General features: G+C 39.0%; 2 protein-coding genes across 3 annotated transcripts in view; one reads left to right on the top strand and one right to left on the bottom strand.

Moving 5' to 3' along the window:
- The window catches only part of RARS2 (arginyl-tRNA synthetase 2, mitochondrial), an 81,216-nt gene extending 72,153 nt beyond the window's left edge, over positions 1-9,063 (bottom strand). Inside the window, exon 1 of the mRNA XM_065888808.1 lies at positions 9,010-9,063. Within this exon, the coding sequence (XP_065744880.1) occupies positions 9,010-9,045 (36 nt within the window). The 5' untranslated portion in view covers positions 9,046-9,063. The remainder of the gene's footprint in view (positions 1-9,009) is intronic.
- Positions 9,064-9,222: 159 nt separating this feature from the next.
- The window catches only part of ORC3 (origin recognition complex subunit 3), a 60,908-nt gene continuing 48,031 nt past the window's right edge, over positions 9,223-22,099 (top strand). The window contains exons 1-6 of one of the 2 annotated variants that reach the window (XM_065888498.1): positions 9,223-9,282; positions 12,156-12,210; positions 16,222-16,319; positions 17,823-17,967; positions 20,564-20,668; positions 21,644-21,795. In XM_065888498.1, the coding sequence (XP_065744570.1) occupies positions 9,259-9,282; positions 12,156-12,210; positions 16,222-16,319; positions 17,823-17,967; positions 20,564-20,668; positions 21,644-21,795 (579 nt within the window). In that variant the 5' untranslated portion in view covers positions 9,223-9,258. The remainder of the gene's footprint in view (positions 9,283-12,155; positions 12,211-16,221; positions 16,320-17,822; positions 17,968-20,563; positions 20,669-21,643; positions 21,796-22,099) is intronic. The other variant, XM_065888497.1, reaches the window with a different exon arrangement.

Genomic DNA, 22,099 nt, shown 5'->3' with positions numbered 1-22,099 from the left:
TAAAAACTTTTGCACAGCAAAGGAAACCATAAACAAGACAGAAAGACAACCCTCAGAATGGGAGAAAATATTTGCAAATGAAGCAACTGACAAAGGATTAATCTCCAAAACTTACAAGCAGCTCATGCAGCTCAAGATCAAAAAAACAAACAAACCAATCCAAAAATGGGCAGAAGACCTAAACAGACATTTCTCCAAAGAAGATATACAGACTGCCAACAAACACATGAAAAGATGCTCAACATCACTAATCATTAGAGAAGTGCAAATCAAAACTACAATGAGGTATCACCTCACATCAGTCAGAATGGCCATCCTCAAAAAATCTACAAACAATAAATGCTGGAGAGGGTGTGGAGAAAAAGGAACCCTCTTGCACTGTTGGTGGGAATGTAAATTGATACAGCCACTATGGAGAACAGTATGGAGGTTCCTTAAAAAACTAAAAATAGAACTACCATACAACCCAGCAATCCCACTACTGGGCATATACACTGAGAAAACCATAATTCAAAAAGAGTCATGTACCACAATGTTCATTGCAGCTTTATTTACCATAGCTATGACATGGAAACAACCTAAGTGTCCATCGACAGATGAATGAAGAAAGAAGATGTGGCACATATATACAATGGAATGTTACTCAGCCATAAAAAGAAACGAAATTGAGTTATTTGTAGTGAGGTGGATGGACCTAGAGTCTGTCATACAGAGTGAAGTAAGTCAGAAAGAGAAAAACGAATACCGTATGCTAACACATATATATAGAATCTACAAAAAAAGGTTCTGATGAACCTAGGGGCAGGACAGGAATAAAGACACAGACGTAGAGAATGGACTTGAGGACAGAGGGAGGGGGAAGGGTAAGCTAGGAAGAAGTGAGAGAGTAGTACTGACATATATACACTACCAAATGTAAAAACAGATAGCTAGTGGGAAGCAACTGCATAGCACAGAGAGATCAGCTGGGTGCTCTGCGACCACCTAGAGGGGTGGGATAAGGAGGGTAGGAGGGAGACGCAAGACGGAGGGGATATGGGGATATACGGATATATGTATGCATATAGCTGATTCACTGTTATACAGCAGCAACTAACAAAACACTATAAAGCAATTATAGTCCAATAAGGATGTTAAAAAAAAGACAAAAAAAAAGTGTATCAGTGTGATATGAATCTAGTAGCTGTATTGTGGTTATATAAGGTAAGCCTTGCTCTTAGGAAGTAAACAATTAGGCATTAGGAGGTTACAGAGCATGATTTATGAAACCCACCCTCAAATGATACAGGAAAACAGATTATACAGATATAGAGAGAAAGATGAAGCAAATGTGGTAAAATGTTAATTGGTGAATCTGGATAAGGGTATATGGAGTTCCTTTGTACTACTCTCATGACTTTTCTCTAAATTTGAAAATACTTCAAAATTAAAAGGAATTAAAATCAACCAGCTGAATTTATTCTAAACTTAACATCAAAACCTAAATGAAAAGGAAGTGAGAAAGGGAAACAAATCTACACTCTGTCATTATGTTTCTGAGCCAGAAATAGTGCTGAATATTTTACAAAAGTCATTCTACAGAATCCAAAGAATTTCGATTTTGAGTCAGACAGTTGGGTTGGTTAATCACTGAACTCCACAATTTTGTAGCTCTGTGACTTTAGATTATTCTTTTCATCTTCTTGAGTCTCAGGGTCCTCCTCTATAAAATGGAGATAATGCTACCAAGAGCACAAGATAATTCAGATGATTAAGTGAGATGATAATATCAAGTACTGCACATCTTATCTGCATAGCACTGTGCTAAGGGTTGGGAGAGAAATCTCTAAGGGACTCTTAAGTTTCTGCGTGTCTTGTAAGCAAAGCCCAAACTGCTCTTTGTTCTGGACTATCTTTCCAAGGAGGTTTATATAACAAACAGCTTTGTGAGACAGAAATAGTGTCCCACAACAGAACAAAGGGGAACATGCCTGCTGCCATTATAAAGGTCTCAGGGTCCTCTCCTATATAACACACACACTGCCTGTGCAGGTATCATCTGACCCTCTTCACCGTGCCCTGTGGGAAGAAGAGGAGCTTGGGGAACCCACACAAGAAAATGTTGATACTCTGGCTACTACTTTTGCTGGGAATAATAAAATAATAAAAGCCTTTTATTTCACCCAGGGCTCTCATATTTTCTGCCACCATCCATGAACTATGGCTGACTAACTTGTGGGGTAAAATCACAAACCCCTCACAGTTCTCGACACTAAGCACTTTCTGTTAATATTACCTCATTAAACCTGATCAATAGCCCTGTAAAGTTCAGCAAAACGCTGCATGGTACCAGTAAGGTATTCCACAAATAGTTACTATTATCTTCTTCATTATCATCATCATCATTAATCTTTGCAATAATCCTGTAAACGAGAAATCAATACCATCATCTGATAGCTGATGGGTTAATTAAAAGCTGCCAAGAGTAAGTCAGTCACATTCGTGAAGGGGCTGGAATTTGAATTCTTTCTACCATGTCATCACAGCTTTAAAATTATGAACTCATTTGGTGAAGCTGCAAGCTTTATATTATATCCCAACAGCTATGTTTCAGGCACTTCGCTGATCTGGGCAAATAACAGTGAATAAAATATGCTCTCTGTCTTTGTGAAGCTTATAGAGGAAATATACACCAAAACAAGTAACACAAGACCAAATAATCGTTAACTCTTATAAGTGTTATGACAGAAGCAAACAAGGGACTGAGATAGAGGATAACTGGAGGACATAGTTTCCAAACTATAGGTTGTCAGTTGGGAAAAAATTCAGTGAGTCCCAACCAGCATTTTTTGGAAAAATGAAGCAGCACAGAATAGAAAAGAATGCACACACATTATAAAGTATTGTTTTGTGAAACTTCCATCTGGCATAGGAAGTCATGGTATAAAATCATTTCCTTTAGGCACAGGGAATAATCTATGCAATGGGAATGTAATGGCAATGTTAAGAACTTGCTATGTTGGAAAACCAGAAAATTAGTGTGGCTAGCATCCTACAGAAAGAAGGGATAGAGTGGCATGAATTGAGGTTGGAAAGAAAGACATTAAGGTTCTGGCAGTGAGTTTGTGTAGTTTTAAACAGATAAGTGATATGACTTGATTTACATTCTAGAAGTCACTTTTGTTGCTATAAGGAGAATGGATTGGAGGGCAAGAAAGGAAACAGAAACAGCCATCAGAATGCTGGTGTAAGCAGCTGAAGTAGGTGATAATGGTAGCTTGGCTTGGGGTGTGGGAATGAAGGGACAGCAGCGATGGCAAGGAGTGAATGAATTCAAGGTGTTACTCTGAAGACAGAATCAGTAGAACTTGCTGAAGTGAGCATCAGAGGTATACTCTAAACAGTCAGTCACACCCAAATATTGTGGTTCCACGCACATGCCATGCTCTACCATGTCAGCGTCTATGCACATGCTCTTCTTGAAATACCCTATCCCCACCAAGCTCTCACTCTACTCACTCTACAACTCTACATCCTCTCCTCAGGACTGAGCCCCAACACAGCCTTCTCTGACACTAAGAAGCTGTCTTCTCCATATTCCCTTAGCACTTCACAAACGCTTCTAACACACTGGTTACAGACTGCACTGAAATTACCTGTTTATACAGCTGTTTCTCAAGTTACCCTGGAGCCATGCCAGGGCAGAAGGCATATTCCATTCACTTTCAACCTGGGGACTGACAGTGCTTAGAAAACTTTAGACTCAAAGAACCAGAGAAATAGCAACATAAAAAGAACCAGAGAAATGGCAACATAAAAAAATCCCAGCTTTGCTGGTTTTGAAGATGGAAAAATGAGGCCGTGAGCCACTGTAGGAGTGGCTAAGATGACTGAGTAGGAAGACCCTGAACTCACCTCCTCCCAGGGGCACACCAAAATTACAACTATTTACAGAGTAACTATTGATGACAAAGACGCAAAGACTAGCAGAAAATGTCTTCTTACAATTAAAGACATAAAGAAGGAACCACAACTAGATGGGTAGGAGGGGTGGAGAACAGTATAGTCAAGACCCATACCCCGAGATGGGCAACCCACAAAAAGGAGGAAAATTACAACAGCAGAGGTTCTCCCAAAGGAGCCAGGGGTCTGAGCCCCACATGAGGCTCCCCATCCTGGAGGTCCTACACAAGGAAGACAGGTCTCAGAACATTTGGCTTTGAAGGGTAGTGGGGCTTACTTTCAGGAGAGCCAGAGGGCTATAACAAACAGACTCCGCTTTTAAAGGGCACACACAAAATCTCAAACACTCTGAGACCTGGCAGAAGCAGTAATTTGAAAGGAGCAAAAATAAATAAATGAGCCTATGTCAAACTAAAAAAATTTTGCACAGCAAAGGAAACTACCAACAAAATGAAAAAGCCCACCTACTGAATGGGAGAAGATACTTGCAAATATACATCTGACAAGGGGTTAACATCCAAAATATACAAAAAACTAATAAAACTCAACATCAGAAAAAAACCCAACCTACCCCAAAACCCCCCAAAAAACCAACAACCCAATTAAAAAGTGGGTAGAGGACCTGAACATTTTCCCAAGATATACAGATGGCCAACTGGCACATGAAAAGATGCTCAACATCACTAATCATCAGGCACATGCAGATCCAAACAATGAGGTATCAATTCACACCTGTCAGAATGGCTATTATCAAAAGACAACAAATAAAAAGTGTTGGTGAGGATGTATATAAAAGGGAACCCTTGTGCACTAATGTTGGGAATGTAAATTGGTGAAGCCACTATGTAAAACAGTTTGGAGATTTCTCAAAAATTTAAAAATAGAACTACCATACAATCTATGAATTCCACTTCTAGGTATATATCCAAAGAAAATAAAACACTAATTCAAAATGATATACGCACCCCTGTGTTCATTATAGCATTACTTACTATAGTCAAGGTATGGAAGCAATGTCAGTGCCCATCAATAGATGTATGGATAAAGAAGATGTGGTGTAGGTATACCATGGACTATTATTCAGCTATAAAAAAAAAAAGAAAAGGAGTCTTACCATTCGCTACGACATGGATGGATCTAGAGGATATTATGCTATGTAATATAAGTCACACAGAAAAAGGGAAATACAAATGAACAACCATAACCAAACAGGAACAGTTATAGCTACAGAGAACAATTGGTTGCTGGTGGGGAAGTGCTGGAGTGAGGAGAGAAACAGGTGAAGGAGATTAAAAAAAACCTATAGATTCATTAATCAAAATTTGCTGAATGAATGTACCCTTTCGTGTAATACATTCCTTCACTCCTAAACTGGTTAAGGACCCTCATTCGCAGAGCTTCATATTGCACATATTTTTATTTTATTTATTTTTATCCTTGTTTCAGATCATCTTTTTTTAATTAATTAATTTTGGGGGCTGAATTGGGTCTTTGTTGCTGTGCACGGGCTTTCTCTAGTTGCGGTGAGCAGAGGCTACTCTGTTGCTGTGCGCAGGCTTCTCATTGCAGTGGCTTCTCTTGTGGAGCACGGGCTCTAGGCGCGTGGGCTTCAGTAGTTGTGGCGTGCAGGCTCAGCAGTTGTGGCTCATGGGCTCTAGAGTGCAAGCTCAGCAGTTGTGGTGCACAGGTCTAGTTGCTTTTTGGCATGTGGGATCTTCCTGGACCAGGGCTCGAACCCATGTCCCCTGCATTGGCAGGCAGATTCTTAACCACTGTACCACCAGAGAAGTCCCAGATCATCTCTTGATGACCTTTTGTTTGGGGAAATATACCTTTACTTGGTTTGTGCTGTCAGACAACTCTATTACATTCTGTTTAATGATCAGATCGTACTCCTTGCCTTCACAAACTAAACAGTATAGTGTATAAGAAGAAGCTGATTTTGAAGTTAGACAGATCTCTGTTCATAAACCAACTCTTCGATTTATTGACCAGGAGATGTGGGTAGCTTATTTAATCTCTCTAGATCTCAATTTGCTCAACTGTATCATAAGGTTAATATTTCTGTTTTAGGCTTATCCCAGGGCTTAAATGTGAACGTGAAGTAATTAGCACAAATATACTCAATACACATGAATTCCTGTTTCTCCGACATGCTTTCTTTACAAGGAAGAATATAGCCTTCGCAAAACTAAACACAAATTGCTTCTGGTCATGGCACCATCTTGACCTAAGGGCTTCGAATGGAAGCCACCTCACACACACAAAGCTTGGACACTGAGGTCTAAAACTACCTACGCTGGACATAGTTTACTGTCCACATTAACATGACTTTATTATTCCTTTGTCTTAATTAGCATAATTTTACTCTTCTGGGAGACTCCTGCCCAAATAGCTAGATTGTTCACTATAGGAACTTCCTGAAAAATCTATCAATTCTGCAATATAAAGAAAGCATCAACAGTTCATGTCCTAAGAGTCCTTGCTCTTTCCATCAATCTTTTTTTTTTTTTTGGCACCGTGCGGCATGTGGGATTCTCAGTTCCCTGACCAGGGATCGAACCCGTGCCCCCTGCAGTGGAAGTGGTGAGCCCTAACCACTGGACCGCCAGGGAAGTCCCCCATCAATCTTAAAACTGTTAAGATCAGTATCCAATCCTCATCAAGCCATCTCCTCCACTTTCCTGTCCTCACCCTCTGCCACTGAAAGACCAGCCTTAAACCATACTTCAAATGCCTTCCTAGCGAGAGACATTACCAAAGCTCTGTTGCATTAGTCCAGTAAGCCATGAACCCAGCTTTTTGTTATCAAATGGTCCATTGTTGATACTTGGGAAGCTGGCACTGGACAGGGCAGTACTGCTGCAGCAAAAATAGAAATGAAGTTTTCCCTCTCCTGAGAACAAGGAAAATAAAGGGAACAGTGAACAGGCTAGAGAAGAAACATAACCTGGCCTGAAAGAGTTAATCACTCCTAGTTTTTTTTTTTTTTTTTAACTGTTACTAATCTCTTGTGTCTGTTAACTAGATTTGTACTTCACAAAGCTAACCTATTACTCTTTAACAGCACTATGTGAATTACATCCTGGACTCCCTTGTAGCAGATCACCCTTGTAGCATTTACATTTCAGAAAAGAGGTCACAGGCCTATAACCCAGAGACAAATGGACCCAATTATGGGGCTGCCTGACGCCAGCTGTGACTATTTTGAAATAATGCAGGAAGAAGAAGAATGCAGGACCTTGACTACTTTGATCCTTATCTTATACCCCGGACAAAATAATGCAGGAAGAAGAAGAATGCAGGACCTTGACTACTTTGATCCTTATCTTATACCCCAGACTGCTGCGAGCCCCACATATAAAATCTTCTCCGATTCCCGAAGGAGAGGGGGACAAAGTTCTTGAGGCACTAGCCTGCTGCGTTTTCCCTTCTGCCTGGCAGAAAAATAAAGCCATCTCTCTCTTCCTCCAAAATCTCTGTCTCCGTATTTCTGTTCGGTGTCGGCGCACAGGGAAGCCGATATTTCGGCAACAGTACATCTCCAAGCATAAAGTCAAGACGGAAGGATTTCCAGAAATACTGCAAAAATGAACTAAATGAAATACATATTATATGCCAGACAAAGTATGTCCACTAATGTGTCCATTAAAAGGAAATGGGTTTGTCAAAAGTACAACAGAAAGTTTTGTTGAAAAACTGCATAGTTGGCCGACGCGTTTTAAAAATTATTTCTGATGAAATCTAATGTTCCAGTGTTTTATTCCCATCCTCATTACAGAGTTATTCAAATACTGAAACCGAGTCCCCCTAAAACCGAGTCCCTCTGCCGAGTTTATGATTAACCTCTCTATCCAAAACGTTATTCCCTTTCTTGTCTAACACTTGTTCCCCTCAAGACTGAGGAGTATCAAAGAAAAGGGGGGATTGAAACCGAGCAGGACCCCGCGGGGCCCCTCCCAGGTACAAAAGACTTTCTGTTTCCTTGTTTCTCATTGGTAGGGAAAAGGCTTAGCCCCCTAGGCCTTCCCCGAGTTCCAAAGTGCAGATTAAAACAGTTACTCATCAGAAAAGTGAGGGCATACAGAAACAAAGGAAAAACAGTAAAACAACAGAGCAGCGAAAAAGCGGAATCCTAGTTCCCCCTCAGGGGATACACATAACAATATACTGTATCTTAGAGTTCTTCTACTGGAACTAAGGCCCCAACCCAGGTGAAGGATGGTAACTACTAGCTAAGAAACCAGACTGGTCAGAACCTAGGGAATGAGAAGTTGATCTTTTCTGACCCTGGTGACTTCTACTAAAGCCTGTACTCTCAACCTTTGCCCCAATTCTATATTGAATTCACCTCTGCTCGAGCCCCTTCATGAATTTGCACATACCTTGAGCTTAATTACGTCCTCAATTTTGCCATCTGGGAAGATACTGCTTCGGGAAATATCCCCCCTCGCCCATCCCCCTCCCCTTCTCCTTACTTGGTGCAAGTAATAAATCCTTCCTTCTCCAGATCTTTGGTTTGGTTGTGTCTTTTGCCCCCACGCTCACCAAGAGGCAAACCCAGTTTTCCGGTAACAATATGCCTCAGATTCAAGAAAAACAGGGTCTCATGTTATCTTTGGAGTTACCAAAAATAATGCTAGGACAGGCAGCGAAAATGACTGGAAGAGAAATGACCAGTTTTTAAACTAGATCCTTTCAAATGAAAATTCAGATCCATCATCAACTGCACTAAGCGTATGGAGCACTAATTTCTAAAGGGTCTAATCATGGCCCACTGACTTGCCACCCAGGTAAAGCACACTGAGCTGTCAGGCGGTAAGCCGTGAGGGAAGCAACATGTGCCTCTCAAGGTTTACTTTTCACTCTGAGAAACTGATCTGGGCCGCAAGCTCGACTCTCGACTGGGTTTGCCTCGGCGGCTCAAGCAGCTCCAAAAAGGGGGAAGGAGGCAGCAGAAACAAAAACAGGGTATCCGCGGAACCCGCCCTCCCGATGACTGGGGACTGGCCCGTAGCGGAGTTCGGGGCTTGGGGGCCCCCTTTATGCCAGTTTCCGGGCTCGTACCTGACAGGCGATAGACCTGCGGAAGCCGCACGCCATTTCTGTCGCCACGAAGCTGGTCCCAGCTGGATGGTGTTGAGTTTCGCCCCGCCCTCCTCTTCACGCCCCGCCTCCGAGCGCCGGAAGCCCGCCCCGGAAGGTACTGCCAGCCAATCAAGGAGCCGCGTGGCCCACCACTAACCTTTGCCCCGCTGCCGCGAGGGAGCGCGGGAAATCCCGGGTGCGTCTGGAATTTCGCAGGTGGTGAGGACCATGGCCACCTCTTCGGTGTCCAAGGTATGTGGGGGCGGGCGCCCACTGGGACTCCACAGCCGCCTCATTCCCTCATGAAGAAGGCATGAAGCGGAGGTTACGTAGACCTCGTTGTACCGGCTCGAGGGGAGGGGATGGCGGTCCTAGCTGAGGCGTCTTTGCTCCACGTCCAGTGGAGGCCAGCTTTACTTGGGGAGCGAAAACGCCGATCTGCCTTAGTGTTCTTTCTGCCTCGGAGAAATTTTAAGTTCTGGTTTGTGGAGGTCGGATGCCCCGAGGATGTGTCCCAGTCTCCCCTCCTTTTTCCTTTTCACGTATATTTATTGTGAGCCAAAGGCTCTGTTAGGTACCGAGATACAAGTGGTAAACAAAATAAACACAGATATTTCCATCATTACCGAAAATTCTATTAGACAGTGCTGTTACAGACCAAGTAATATATATAAGACCTTTAGTAATACTAGGAGTACGGCCGGAAACCCCTGAAAGTTTAGCTATCTGATAAAGCTGAGAATGCAGATAAGTTGCAAAGACATTTGTCCCTGTGTTGAAACAGTAAATTAATGAAGAAGGCTCTACCATGGATTTAATTTTGATTAAAATTACATTAAAATAAAATGATGAGACTCAGTGCCTTCCAAGACTACATATCCTGGAGGAACTACGAGCCATAGGATTTAAGCGTACTGAAGACTGACCGACTGTGATGTTAGGTGCAAATGCCAGAAGAGCTTAACTGCTAGTATTTTTTTTTTTTTTTTTTGCGGTACGCGGGCCTCTCACTGCTGTGGCCTCTCCTGTTGCGGAGCACAGGCTCAGTGGCCATGGCTCACGGCCCCAGCCGCTCCGCATAACTGCTAGTATTTTTTATGAGGGATAGTACTGTTTTTGTTTTGTCCTGGTTATAAAGTTCCATAGGTTTTCAGTGGTCTGTCCCCTAATCCTTTTTTTGCATAAGCCTTTCTTATTTTTGTGTATCTTGCAGAATTGTGAGAGATTTGTTTTTTTTGTTTCTTTTTTTTTCAGGGAAACATTTATGACAAGAGAAATACTTGTATTGAGATGATGATGGAGACCTTACATAAATAAGAATTTTTAAGGATTATTTCTTTGGTTCATGGAACTGTCAGCTTCCTTTTTTTTCCCCTATCTAAACTTTCCTTGTCATATTTTTTGGCTATTGGTTCTCCTCCTAATTTCTAACATCTCCAACACCATCACTTGATCAGTAGTGAAAAGTGGATAACGATATTACTCCTGTTGCCATACATCGGGATCCATTCCCAGCACTCTTCATGTCTCACACCTTTATAGCTCCTTTTCCTGCTCCTGAATTACAGGTGGCTATAGAAAGGAGGCAGTGACAAGCTTGTCATAGCACCAAATGATTTTTCTAAAAAAATTTGTGTGTTTTAAATAGTTCCGTTAGTTGCATATATAAGAATGTAAGGCACAATTCTTATTTTGGACCCTGTAATCCAATGGCCAGTTTATATTTGTACAGCAGTCTTTAGGTCTATCCTGAGATGACTTTTTTTTTTTAGCTATATTTCTTTCATTCTTTCATTTTCCATAGAAATGGGATTCTAAGAAGCTGTCCATGATGTACGGCTTTAGAATTGGTAGAACAAATGTGGGACCAGCAGCTTACGGCCTGTGTATCACTAGTCAGATAATAACATGAGACTAAATGTAGCTAGGAAATTACCAGAAAAATTATTTGGCAAGCATTGGTCCATTATGTATACTGATTGCCTAACGTATGTGTTAACATTATCCTAAACATTGGGGAAACAATTATGAATTAAATGCAGTCTGTACTCTGAAGGTGCTCACAAGCTACTTGGGGAGGCACTTCCCTGGCGGTTTAGTGGTTAAGACTCCACGCTTCCACTGCAGGGGGCACGGGTTCGATCCCTGGTCGGGCAACATGTACCACACACACAAAAAAAAGATGATAAAAAATATATATATATAAACTACTTGGGGAGACAGCTCCATAAATAACTATCATGCATAGTAAGGGTGACTTAAAGCGAAATAAAGATATTCAAGTACTGTGAGATATTAAGGGAAAGAATAATTCTGACTAGAGAATTGGAGAAGGTTTCCCAAAGCAGGTGAGTTTGAGTTGAACTTTAATGGACAAATGAATAAGAATTTATCTGATGAAGAAAGGTGTGTAAGGTGAATCAATAGCCAAAACTGTCTGTGTCCTGTCAAGGTCCTAGATACTTGGAATTTAATTCAATAATAAATACTTCTTTTGAGGTGAGAGGGCATCAGTATTTTTAATCATCTTGATTTTCATTTAATAATGTATAGTACTAATGTTCTTCCTTCACTAGGTTTTATAAAAATGAAAAATGGAACCTTTCTGGGTTTAAATTTCATCGGCTTTTATTTTCTTTGTCTCTTAGATTAGGTCCCAAAGAGCAAAATCAAAGATGAGCTTCCCATGGGAAGGAGGAGAAAGAAGTGGTTAGTCCCCTTGTTGTTTCAGAATTTTCCTTCTGTAATTCAGATTAAAGAAAGATGATTTCTTAGCACTTTAAAGAAACGCCTTGGGGCTTCCCTGGTGGCGCAGTGGTTGAGAGTCCGCCTGACGATGTAGGGAACCCAGGAACATGGGTTCGTGCCCCGGTCTGGGAAGATCCCACATGCTGCGGGGCGGCTAGGCCCGTGAGCCATGGCCGCTGAGCCTGCGCATCCAGAGCCTGTGCTCCGCAACGGGGGAGGCCACAACAGTGAGAGGCCCCATACCGCAAAAAAAAAAAATAAATAAACGCCTTAAAAAGAAAAAAATCTGCTTATCCATAAAGTACGAGGTTAATCAGATTTGTCTGCTTCTTGGCTGCTTTGACTTTATGCTTTTTTTCTCTCTTTCTTTTTTATAGGGTTGCTTTGTGTTTAAGCCAGACTTCAAGAAGAGAAAGATCTCTGTGCCAATAGGTAAGATGTCTTAATATCAGATTTGTTAGTTTTCCTCCCCTAAGTCTTGAACCAATCTAACTCTCATTGAATTAGTAATTCTGCTGTCTAAGCTTGCCTTACTCACCATGTTGATATAGCAGTAATGTTCCAAGGCATAGGACAGAGCGATAAGGGGCACTCCCCAGGGCTCTAACCTAAAAGGGAATCCAAATGTACCATCAAAAGGCAATTCGAAATTTCCTTCAAAAGGTATGTCACCATTCTTTAAAAGAGAGATTGTCTTAAAAATCTCAGTGATTTCTTGGGATGAGGTAGGGAGTATTGACTGCAGAAGGGCAGAGGGACCTTTTGTTTTTTTGGCTGCATTGGGTCTTAGTTGAGGCATGTGGGATCTTTTGTTGTGGTGCGAGTTCTTCGTTGTGGCACACGGGCTTCTCTCTAGTTGTGTCGTGTGGGTTTTCTCTCTCTAGTTGTGGCTCTGGGTTTTCTCTCTCTAGTTGTGGCGCGCGGGCTCCAGAGTGCGTGAGCTCTGTAGTTTGTGGCATGTGGGCTCTCTTGTTGAGGCGTGCAGGCTCAGTAGTTGTGGCGCGCGGGCTTAGTTGCTCCGTGGCACGTGAGAATCTTAGTTCCCCGACCAGGGATTGAACCCGTGTTCCCTGCATTGGAAGGCAGATTCTTTACCACTGGACCACCAAGGAGGTCCCAAGAGGGACTTTTGGAGTGATGGGAATGTTCTGTAGACAGAGGATGGTTATGTGAGTATATACCTTTGTTAGGACATATCAAACTGTTAAAATGGGCATATTTTATTATTTGTAAGTTATACTGCAGTAAAATTAAATTATTAAAAAAAATATTGTCTTTACGTTCTTTACTTATCTTCAGATGTCTGTTTAGTGATCAAGTTAAGAAGACTTGACTACTTCAAACAAATCAAGATGTTATTATCAGTCAGAAAATGTTTATTGTACTGTTTCTCAATGGGGCCTGCAGATTAGAATCACTTGGGGAACTTTTAAAAAAAAACTGATATATTGTTTTTTTGGTATAATTGTAGATTCACATGCAGTTGTAAGAAAGAGTGTAGAGAGTAGAGAGTACCCTTGAACCGTCACCCAGTTATCCCCAGTGATAATGTATTGCATGACTATAGTACAGTATCATAACTAGCATACTGACAGTGGGATAATCCATCGACCTTATTCCGATTTCAACTTGGAGAGTTTCTTAAAAACACCAAGGCCCAAACCGCAGCCCAGACCAACTGAATCAGTATCTTTGGGAATGGGACCCAGGTGTTGGTATTTTTTAAAAGCTCCTCTCAGGCATGTTGAGTATTTACACTCACTGTTCAGCACTGTGAAGATTAATTCGGATGGAAAAATTATGTTGTGCAATTAAGCATATCCATTCACACTCATTTTTTAATTTTGAATTAAAAAAGAAAAACTGGACTATACTATTGTTTGACTAAGGAGATAAACAGCTCCAATATATAGAATTGGATTTTTCTAAATCATCTCATGATGTAGACCTTTAAGGTGTTAATCCTTCAATTTGAGACCAGCTAGGTAAAGTACCTGTGCTCAGGGAGCAAATAATAAAATAATGGTCCATATTGAGGGCACTAGAGGGTAGAAACTATGATTTAAAATAAGGATGCAGTTTCTCATTAACAGGAGAATAAACAGTGGTGTTGAACTTTACACTCATAGATTTAGTCTCAAAAAAACCTGAAGCTTTCTATATTCCTTGCCCTCCTCACCTCCCCAAATAAAAAGTGACAGTGATGGACTTGGAAATAGTGAACGAAGAAGAGCTACATTATAAATTATTTTGTTTTTAAGTGATTGACTTATCAACATATTTCTTTAATGTTGGAGATTGCTAAACTTAACTAGAAATAGTTCATTTTCAGAGAAAAATTCAAGACTTGTTCCCCTGTTATCCATGAAGGATACATAGCATGAAATGACATCTGATATCATGAGCAATGTCATTATAACTAATAAAAGCACTAACATTTATTGAGTGTTTTTAATGTGCCAGAATATTTTAAGCACTTTGTATGTGTTAAACTATGAAGAAAGTATTATTATTATCTCCATTAAAGTATATCAGGATATTTAGATGTAGAAAGAACTTTCTCAGTAATAGTGCTAGCAAGTGGCAGAGCTGGGATTTGAAACCAAGCTGTCTGATCCCAGAGCCTAAGGTCTAACCACTACCTAATAGTATTTCTCATAATTCAAGGCAAGTTTTTGCTTAGAACTCTTTGTATTGAATTTCAGCTATAATTTATTAAGATTTGTGAGTCAATGACAATTAGAAGGAAAGTTCCTTAACATGGAAGAGAATTTCCGTTCCAAACTATCAGTTAACATTAAAACTTGTTGGGAGGACACTAGCAGCATCTCAGTGAAATCAGGAAAAAATTGTTAATTTTTAACTTTTTGTTTAAAAAATTGTGTACTTTCACAATTATTATTTAATACCATGAAAGTTCTAGCTGTTGCAATAAAATACCTAGCAGTAAACAACAAGAAATATGAAGGAAAGTAGGAAACTATAAGGCATGTAAAGTATTTGATTATAAAAAAAGACACCTGTAGTGTTTTGGGATGTGGCTTTTTTGAAACGTATTTAAGAATGTCATTTCTCCCCAAATCAATCTACAGATTTTATTTTATCCAGTCAAACACCAGAGTAATTAATTTTGAGAAATGACAAATTTAATTTGGGAAAATGTCTTAAATTTTTAAAAATTATTTTATTTATTTATTTATTTAGGTCTGTGTTGGGTCTTCGCTGTGGCGCATGGGCTTTCTCTAGTTGCAGCGAGCAGGGGCTACTCTTTGTTGTGGTGCGCGGGCTTCTCATTGTGGTGGCTTCTCTTGTTGCGGAGCACGGGCTCTAGGTGCGCGGGCTTCAGTAGTTGTGGCATGCGGGCTCAGCGGTTGTGGCGTATGGGCTTAGTTGCTCCGCGGCATGTGGGATCTTCCCGGACCAGGGCTCGAACCTGTGTCCCCTGCATTGGCAGGTGGATTCTTAACCACTGGGCCATCAGGGAAGCCCTTAAATTTTTTTGAAAGAGAATAATGTTTGGTGGCGCTGGGAGGAAGCTCTGGATCTGTTGGATGTTAGGATGCACTACAAAGCTCTAACAGTTACAGGAGTTCAGGACTGCCATGGGAGTAGAACTGGATTCAGTAGAACAAAAGAAGTTCAAAAACAGTTTCAAGTGCATATGTAAGTATTCAGACAATAAGGGCATCTGACATGGGTGGGAGAAAGGACGGATTATCCAATAAGTGCATCTCTTTCAAACTGAAAGTTATAACCCAAGTGTACATCATGAAATCAGTTTAGTGGATCTTGATAGTTTTAAAAAACAGAAGAGAAAACATTTGCTGTCACATGATAACGAGAAGTATTGTTTTATGGGACTTCTGTTTTTGTTTTTTGTAGATTCACGTGTATTGGATTATGACGTAAAATGTGTTCCTTAATGTGGATCATGGTTTAAAGTTTGAAAACCATTGCAATAAATAGTGTGTTGATAAATGGCTAATCATTTAGAGGAAGCCATTCAAGAAGGTTATAAAATACAGACTAAATAAAAGGCTGCACTAAGCTATTTCAGCTAAGCTAAGAATAGTAGTAATAAGAATCATTTAATAAAGGAGAGTTCAAAGCAAATATGTGAAGCAAAGTATACAGAGCCTTAGCATAAGAGCAGATAATGAAAATACATTAATATTAAATGTATATACCTCAAACCAAAACCATTAAGAAGTTCAAAAGTAAATGATAGAAATACAGTCGAAAAATTAAAAAGATTTTTAAACTTAAAAATACCATTAATATAGTAAAAATATAAGATATATAAATAAAATTAAATATAAAGGATATTGAATGTTACCTATCCCCAAACTTGTAAAAAAAAATTCAACCCATCACTTACTTTGCACAGAGATTTTCTATTATTATGTAAAAAAGAAACTGACTTATTTCCTTCTGTGTTTTTAGAGGACTATTTTAATAAAGGGAAAAATGAGTCTGAGGACAGTAAGCTTCGCTTTGAAACTTACCAGTTGATATGGCAGCAGATGAAATCTGAAACTGAGGTGAATACTTTTTTTTAATAGCTTAACATTTCCTTAATATCATAAATCTCATATTTGTTCCTTCCCATTTTCCTTTCTACCAGTTTATAAGAGTGTGATGAAATATAGGTAATCTTGGTTAAGCGTAATCTGTATATCCTAAAAAACATTAAAAACCCTTATGTTTCAATTATTAAGCATAGCTTCAGGTATTGGAACATACGTTTATAATTATCGCTGCTAACGCACAGGCCCTTTACATATCCTCACAGCTTTCAAATGGTGGCACTCCTTTAATTATCCATTCAGTTACACGAGTAAGAAATCAAGCTATTTGTAAACCACTTCATTCCCTCATCCTCATATTCAGTTACCATGTTCTTTATATTTCAGCCCTGAAAAGTTTCTCTGCTGTAGCAGATTTGTAGATGTAGGGCCAACATTTTGAGGGAACTTGTTTTGTTCGACCAACACAGGATTGTGTTTCCTGTTTTTTAATGCCTTTGGAGGGTTATGCACTTTCCAGTTTGTTACTCCTTCCCACCACTCTCTACTGCTTTACAGCTGGCGGCTTTGCCCCTTCATGTATTCCTTAGAACGCTTGAAGTAATTTGGGTTTGTGATTTCTAGTTTAGGAAACCTAAATGGTCATAATAGATTGTCATAGTCTCCTCTTAACTGATGTCCCTGCCTCTGATGTCACACCCTTCTGGTCTGTCATTAGTCCCTATGCCACCATTGGCCAAATCCCATCAGGCAGATCCAGGCTACAGGGGTTTTCCAGCCCCACTACCAGTACAACTCCTCCAGTCCCCTCCAATCTGGCCTTCATAGTACTGCCAGGTGAACCCTTCTTAACCTTGATTTAATCATGCCTCTGCTCCAAATCCCGTTAATGGTTCTCCCCACAGTACAAAATCTAAACCGTTTAACATCAAATATATATTTCCTTGGTACAGTCCCTTGAGTATTTGTCCAGCCTCGTTCCTGGCCACTTCTCATGTTCTTATTCTTAGCTATATCTGTGGTTCCCCAGATGTTTTGTGCTTTCTTCCTTGATTGCCTCCTCCACTCCCCATTCCTTCTTAACTTTCTTTCGTCCACCATCACCTCCTGCATCACTTGCTCTAATTCTTTGGCTCAAATATATCACCTGATCAGCTTAAGGTGGATGATCCTACTCTTTGTTCCTATATTATCATAGCACTCTATGCAATGTATTTCAATTTAATTGTAAGTGTTCTAGCTCATTTTTTTCACTTTTTTTAGGGAAGAGACTCTTTCATTTGTAAGGTGGTTAGTAAATGTTTGTTGAATGAATAAATGAAATTCTTTAAGGAGGGAATTCAAAGCACTGCTCACTGGAGATTTAAGGAAAAACAATTTTTAATTACATCTATCTTATAATTATTTTACATGTGATCTTTGGAATTGAAATCATGACAGTTTCCTTTCCCAAACTTGGAAAGATGTATCAGATTACTGCTAAAAATAATTCATAAAGTTTTGTGGGTTTTTTTGTAGCGACTACAAGAGGAATTAAATAAAAACCTGTTTGACAGTCTAATTGAATTTCTTCAGAAGTCTCATTCTGGGTTCCAGAAGAATTCAAGAGACTGGGGCTGTCAAATAAAACTCAGAGAAATTCCAACTGCTGCTCTTGTTCTAGGTACATACGTGTGTGTTTGTTTTTTGTAATAGTGGTTTTGTTGTTGAGAATAGTGGGAATCACCTGTTCTGATAAACTTGTTTTGTCTTTTTCATTTACAGAATTAAACCAATTAAAGTTTGCATACTTCCAAAACCAATAAAAGTTCCTTATACTGACCATACATCTGTAAATTAAAAGAAATTGATTTAGGGTTAGTTAGTACCCTCACCTTTTTGTCAGAAAAATGAAGGGGAAATATATTTGTGTTACTCTTTCTTCCTTAGTTATTTGAATCTGAGATTTGAATTCAGTAATAAAGAAACTACCAGTATGTTGATAGATACAATTTTTATACTTTATCATATCTTCAATGAAATTACTCTGTGACCTTAATTTTATTTCCCTGTGCTTATTTTTTCAATCTTGGATTGTTTTGTAATGTTGTATTAATATTAATGGTGTGAAGGGGGTTTGGATGAACTATATATAAGTTGCTTTCAGATTGTAGATTGTAAACTTTTTACATACTTAAGTATCCATCATTAATATCCCATTTTAACCAAACATCTGGATTGCATGATAATGGAAAAATTTTCTTTGGAATATTAGCAAACTTTCTTCATTCCTTCTGAAAGGAAAGTTGGATTTATTTGGATTCCAAACATACTCCTCGTTGTATTTCCAATTTGTTGTTTATTCAAGGTTTTTATACTAGTGAGCTCTGAGATAAGAAATTAATTCTGTTGTTTAATACTGCCTCTAATACTGTCCAATACCTAAATCTTATTCCTGATATTCAGGACAATACTTCTCAAACCTTAATGATATCTACAGATAACCTCCAGGGGATCTTAGTAAATAGAGATTTTCGTTAATAGGTCTAGGGTGGGGCTGGAAACTGCATATCTAACAGGCTTCCAGGTAATGCCCATATTGCCAATCCCAGGATTCCTCTGAGTAACAAGACTCCAGGGAATGATTTTTATAATGCTGTGGACCAGCTTTTCAGTGCAGCCTGCCACTTAATTTCAAACCCCTTCCATTTATGGATGAGAAACTGAGGCCCAGTGATGGCTGGCTTGTACTGTTGGGTGCTTTGTTTCTCTCCCGCCAGGTTACAGCAATTGGAAGTAGAGTGGGGGAAACACAGTCAAGAGGGAGGGCCTGATAGATTGTTGTGAGATAACTGTTTAAATCCCTTCTCTGCCTGCTGTCATAAGGAGAAAAGAAGCTAATGGAAATCATAAGTTTCAAAGTCAGTGGTCTGAGGAGAACATTTTTCCAGTTGAAGACATTGTTGATTATCTTATTTTCAATAGGCAAATCCATTGTTTTAAGGAACGTAGTGTTAAATAGCTAATAAAGTCTGTCAGTGAAAGACAAGAGAAGCCAATGTTTTATTAAACTCCCAAATTTGTTCAGTGATGCAGTATCACATTCCTAGACCATAATGCGTGCTAAATACCATTTTGATATCTGTACTCAAAGAATACTTATACAGTTACACAGTTACACATTTTCTGTTTTCAAAAACGTATATATGTCCATTTTAAAATAGCCAGCCTGCATTTTTATTTGTCTCCTAGAAAAAAAATTTGCTTACTGGTGGTCTGGAAGATTCTGAACCTTTTCTTTTCCTTCCAAGCACTTGAAGTTTTTTTTGTTGTTGTTGAATTTTTGAATTTTATTTTATTTTTTTATACAGCAGGTTCTTATTAGTTATCCATTTTATACATATTAGTGTATACATGTCAATCCCAGTCTCCCAGTTCATCCCACCAGCACCCCCTCCCCGCCACTTTCCCCCCTTTGTGCCATACGTTTGTTCTCTGCATCTGTGTCTCTTATTTCTGCCCTGCAAACCGGTTCATCTGTACCATTTTTCTAGATTCCACATATATGAATTAAAATACGATATTCCAAGCAGTTGAAGTTTTATAGTAGCAAGTCTCAAGCAGTTTCAAGATGTCTGCTGCTGGCACTAAAGCACTTTCTAAGCACCAAAGCACTTTCTAGAAGTCACAGATTGTGACATTAGGTATCAGTGAATAGAATTTTTTCCAAAGTAGTGGGGAAATTTCCACTCAACTCTGATACCTGCATGCAGAGCACTAAAACTGATTTGTGGAAATGAGAACCAGGGATTCAGTAAATACTTAAAGGACTTAAAGTTTTAATTTGTTTTTAGACTCTTCCCCTAGTATACACTTACCTTTTGTATTTACTACTAAGATCATTAATAGAATTGCTATTAATGATTGGATTCTTCTCAGTTGTTAAGTCAGGGTCACAGTAAGGCCCTTGTTTTTGAATGATTATTTTAAAGAGCTCTTTATGAATTTGAAATTGCTTTTAAAATGTTTTCAAGGGTCAACTACACATCCCCAGTAGATTTTTTTTTAAAAAGTCGTGCTAAATACCTTTGATAAGTATAGTGTGTGCCTCTATATTTATCTTTTTAATGGAGAACTCTTCATTTATGCAGTATGTTTTCTTAGTTTCTATTATTAATCATGTTTTTAAAATATTTTAACTTATGACATGTTAAATGGCTTTTCTTGTTAAATTATTAATGATAAAAATGATGGTGTAATATTGATTTATTATCCCATAGGTGTGAATGTAACAGATCATGATTTAACATTCAGAAGTCTAACAGAAGTCCTTCAGAATAATGTTACTCCATATGTAGTTTCATTGCAAGCTAAAGATTGCCCAGGTGAAGTATAAATGCTATAACAACCTTGATGAGATGTTACATGTCTCTTCCGTCCGTCCATCTCTCTAGCTTTCTTTATCCTTTTTTATTTGCGGGAGGAGCATGGCACTACATTTTTGGCAGGATGAGGTTTAGTGCCTCTGGCGTAATCTTGACTATTGTAGGACTCTGCCGCTTTAGTTTATTCTGGCCCCACCCCTACCAATCAGCTTCACCTCCAGTAATAGTCCAGACACTCACAAGATGTTTTCTGAACGCAGTAAAATTTTAATAAGTTTAATAAGCTGAGGATCTCTTATTTAGCCCAACAGAGAAGAGACTACATACATAGGCTCATATATACAGCCTCAAATCATCTTATTATCCCACTTTGAAAGGCCACCGTGGTAAAAAGCAGTCCATTGCCAGAGCTAATCTTGGGTATCTGGAGCCATTAAATCATAAAGGATGTGGACACTAATAGAGTAAAATGTACTTAGATTTGGGCTGATACAAGGGCTTTAAGTGCTTATATTTATGTTCATATTCATAAACTGTTTGGAATTAAGTAAAAGCCCTTAGGGCATCTTTGAAAATGACTGTAAGGAAGAATTGTAATCAGTAAAATAGCTTATGTAAATAACACTTTCGATGTCTTCTTAGGGGTCTTAAAAACCTTTTGCTGTCCAGTGTAATTTAAATACATATTATTCTTAATATAATTTATAGTTTTCATGTTTGCACATTTGTTTAGGTAACACTTTTATTACAGACAATATACATAAACTTTGGCCTAGTGTTAGTCTGAATGAATGAAATTAAACTATTAGGGAGAGGATACTAACGAACCTCAATAGTTAATATGTTAAATGTTACATTAGGTTAAGTGTAGAAAAACACATTCTACCCAAATAGTGTAATATACTGTTCAAGAAGTTTCAGGTATTTTAGATGTGTTTTAAGGGGATATGCTTTCTTATGTTTTATGTTCTGCAGATATGAAACATTTTTTGCAAAAGCTGGCCTCACAGTTGATGGACTGCAATGTAGACGTGCAATCCAAAGAGAAAGAAAGTGTTCAGGTCACCCAGAAAAAGATACCTTATTCAATGGATTCTCTTTCTACTTGGTATATGAGTGTCACACAGGTAAATGTAAACTGACAATTTTTTGCCAGGAAATTGGCATATGATTGAAGAGGTCTGGAATTATAGTAAACATAGTAAACATAGTACTGTTTTGTTCTAATAAGGATACGTTTATGTGGCACTTGCTTTTAATTTAATAGAAGCTACTTATTTTTCCTAAGGCTGCTAGAATTTAGAAATTTTCTTTTATCAGTATGTAGCCTAATTCCTGGGAGGTGTTTAGGTTCTTACGAGGCCATTTTATTTGTGGGAGAATGTCATCTAATGACAAAACAGCATCAGGAATTTGTTCTGCTGCAGATTC

This window comes from Phocoena phocoena, chromosome 12 (genome assembly GCF_963924675.1).
Source record: "Phocoena phocoena chromosome 12, mPhoPho1.1, whole genome shotgun sequence".
Taxonomy (NCBI): Eukaryota; Metazoa; Chordata; class Mammalia; order Artiodactyla; family Phocoenidae; genus Phocoena; species Phocoena phocoena.
The sequence above is the reverse complement of the archived record's forward strand: the minus strand, read 5'-3'. Positions and strand labels throughout refer to the sequence as shown.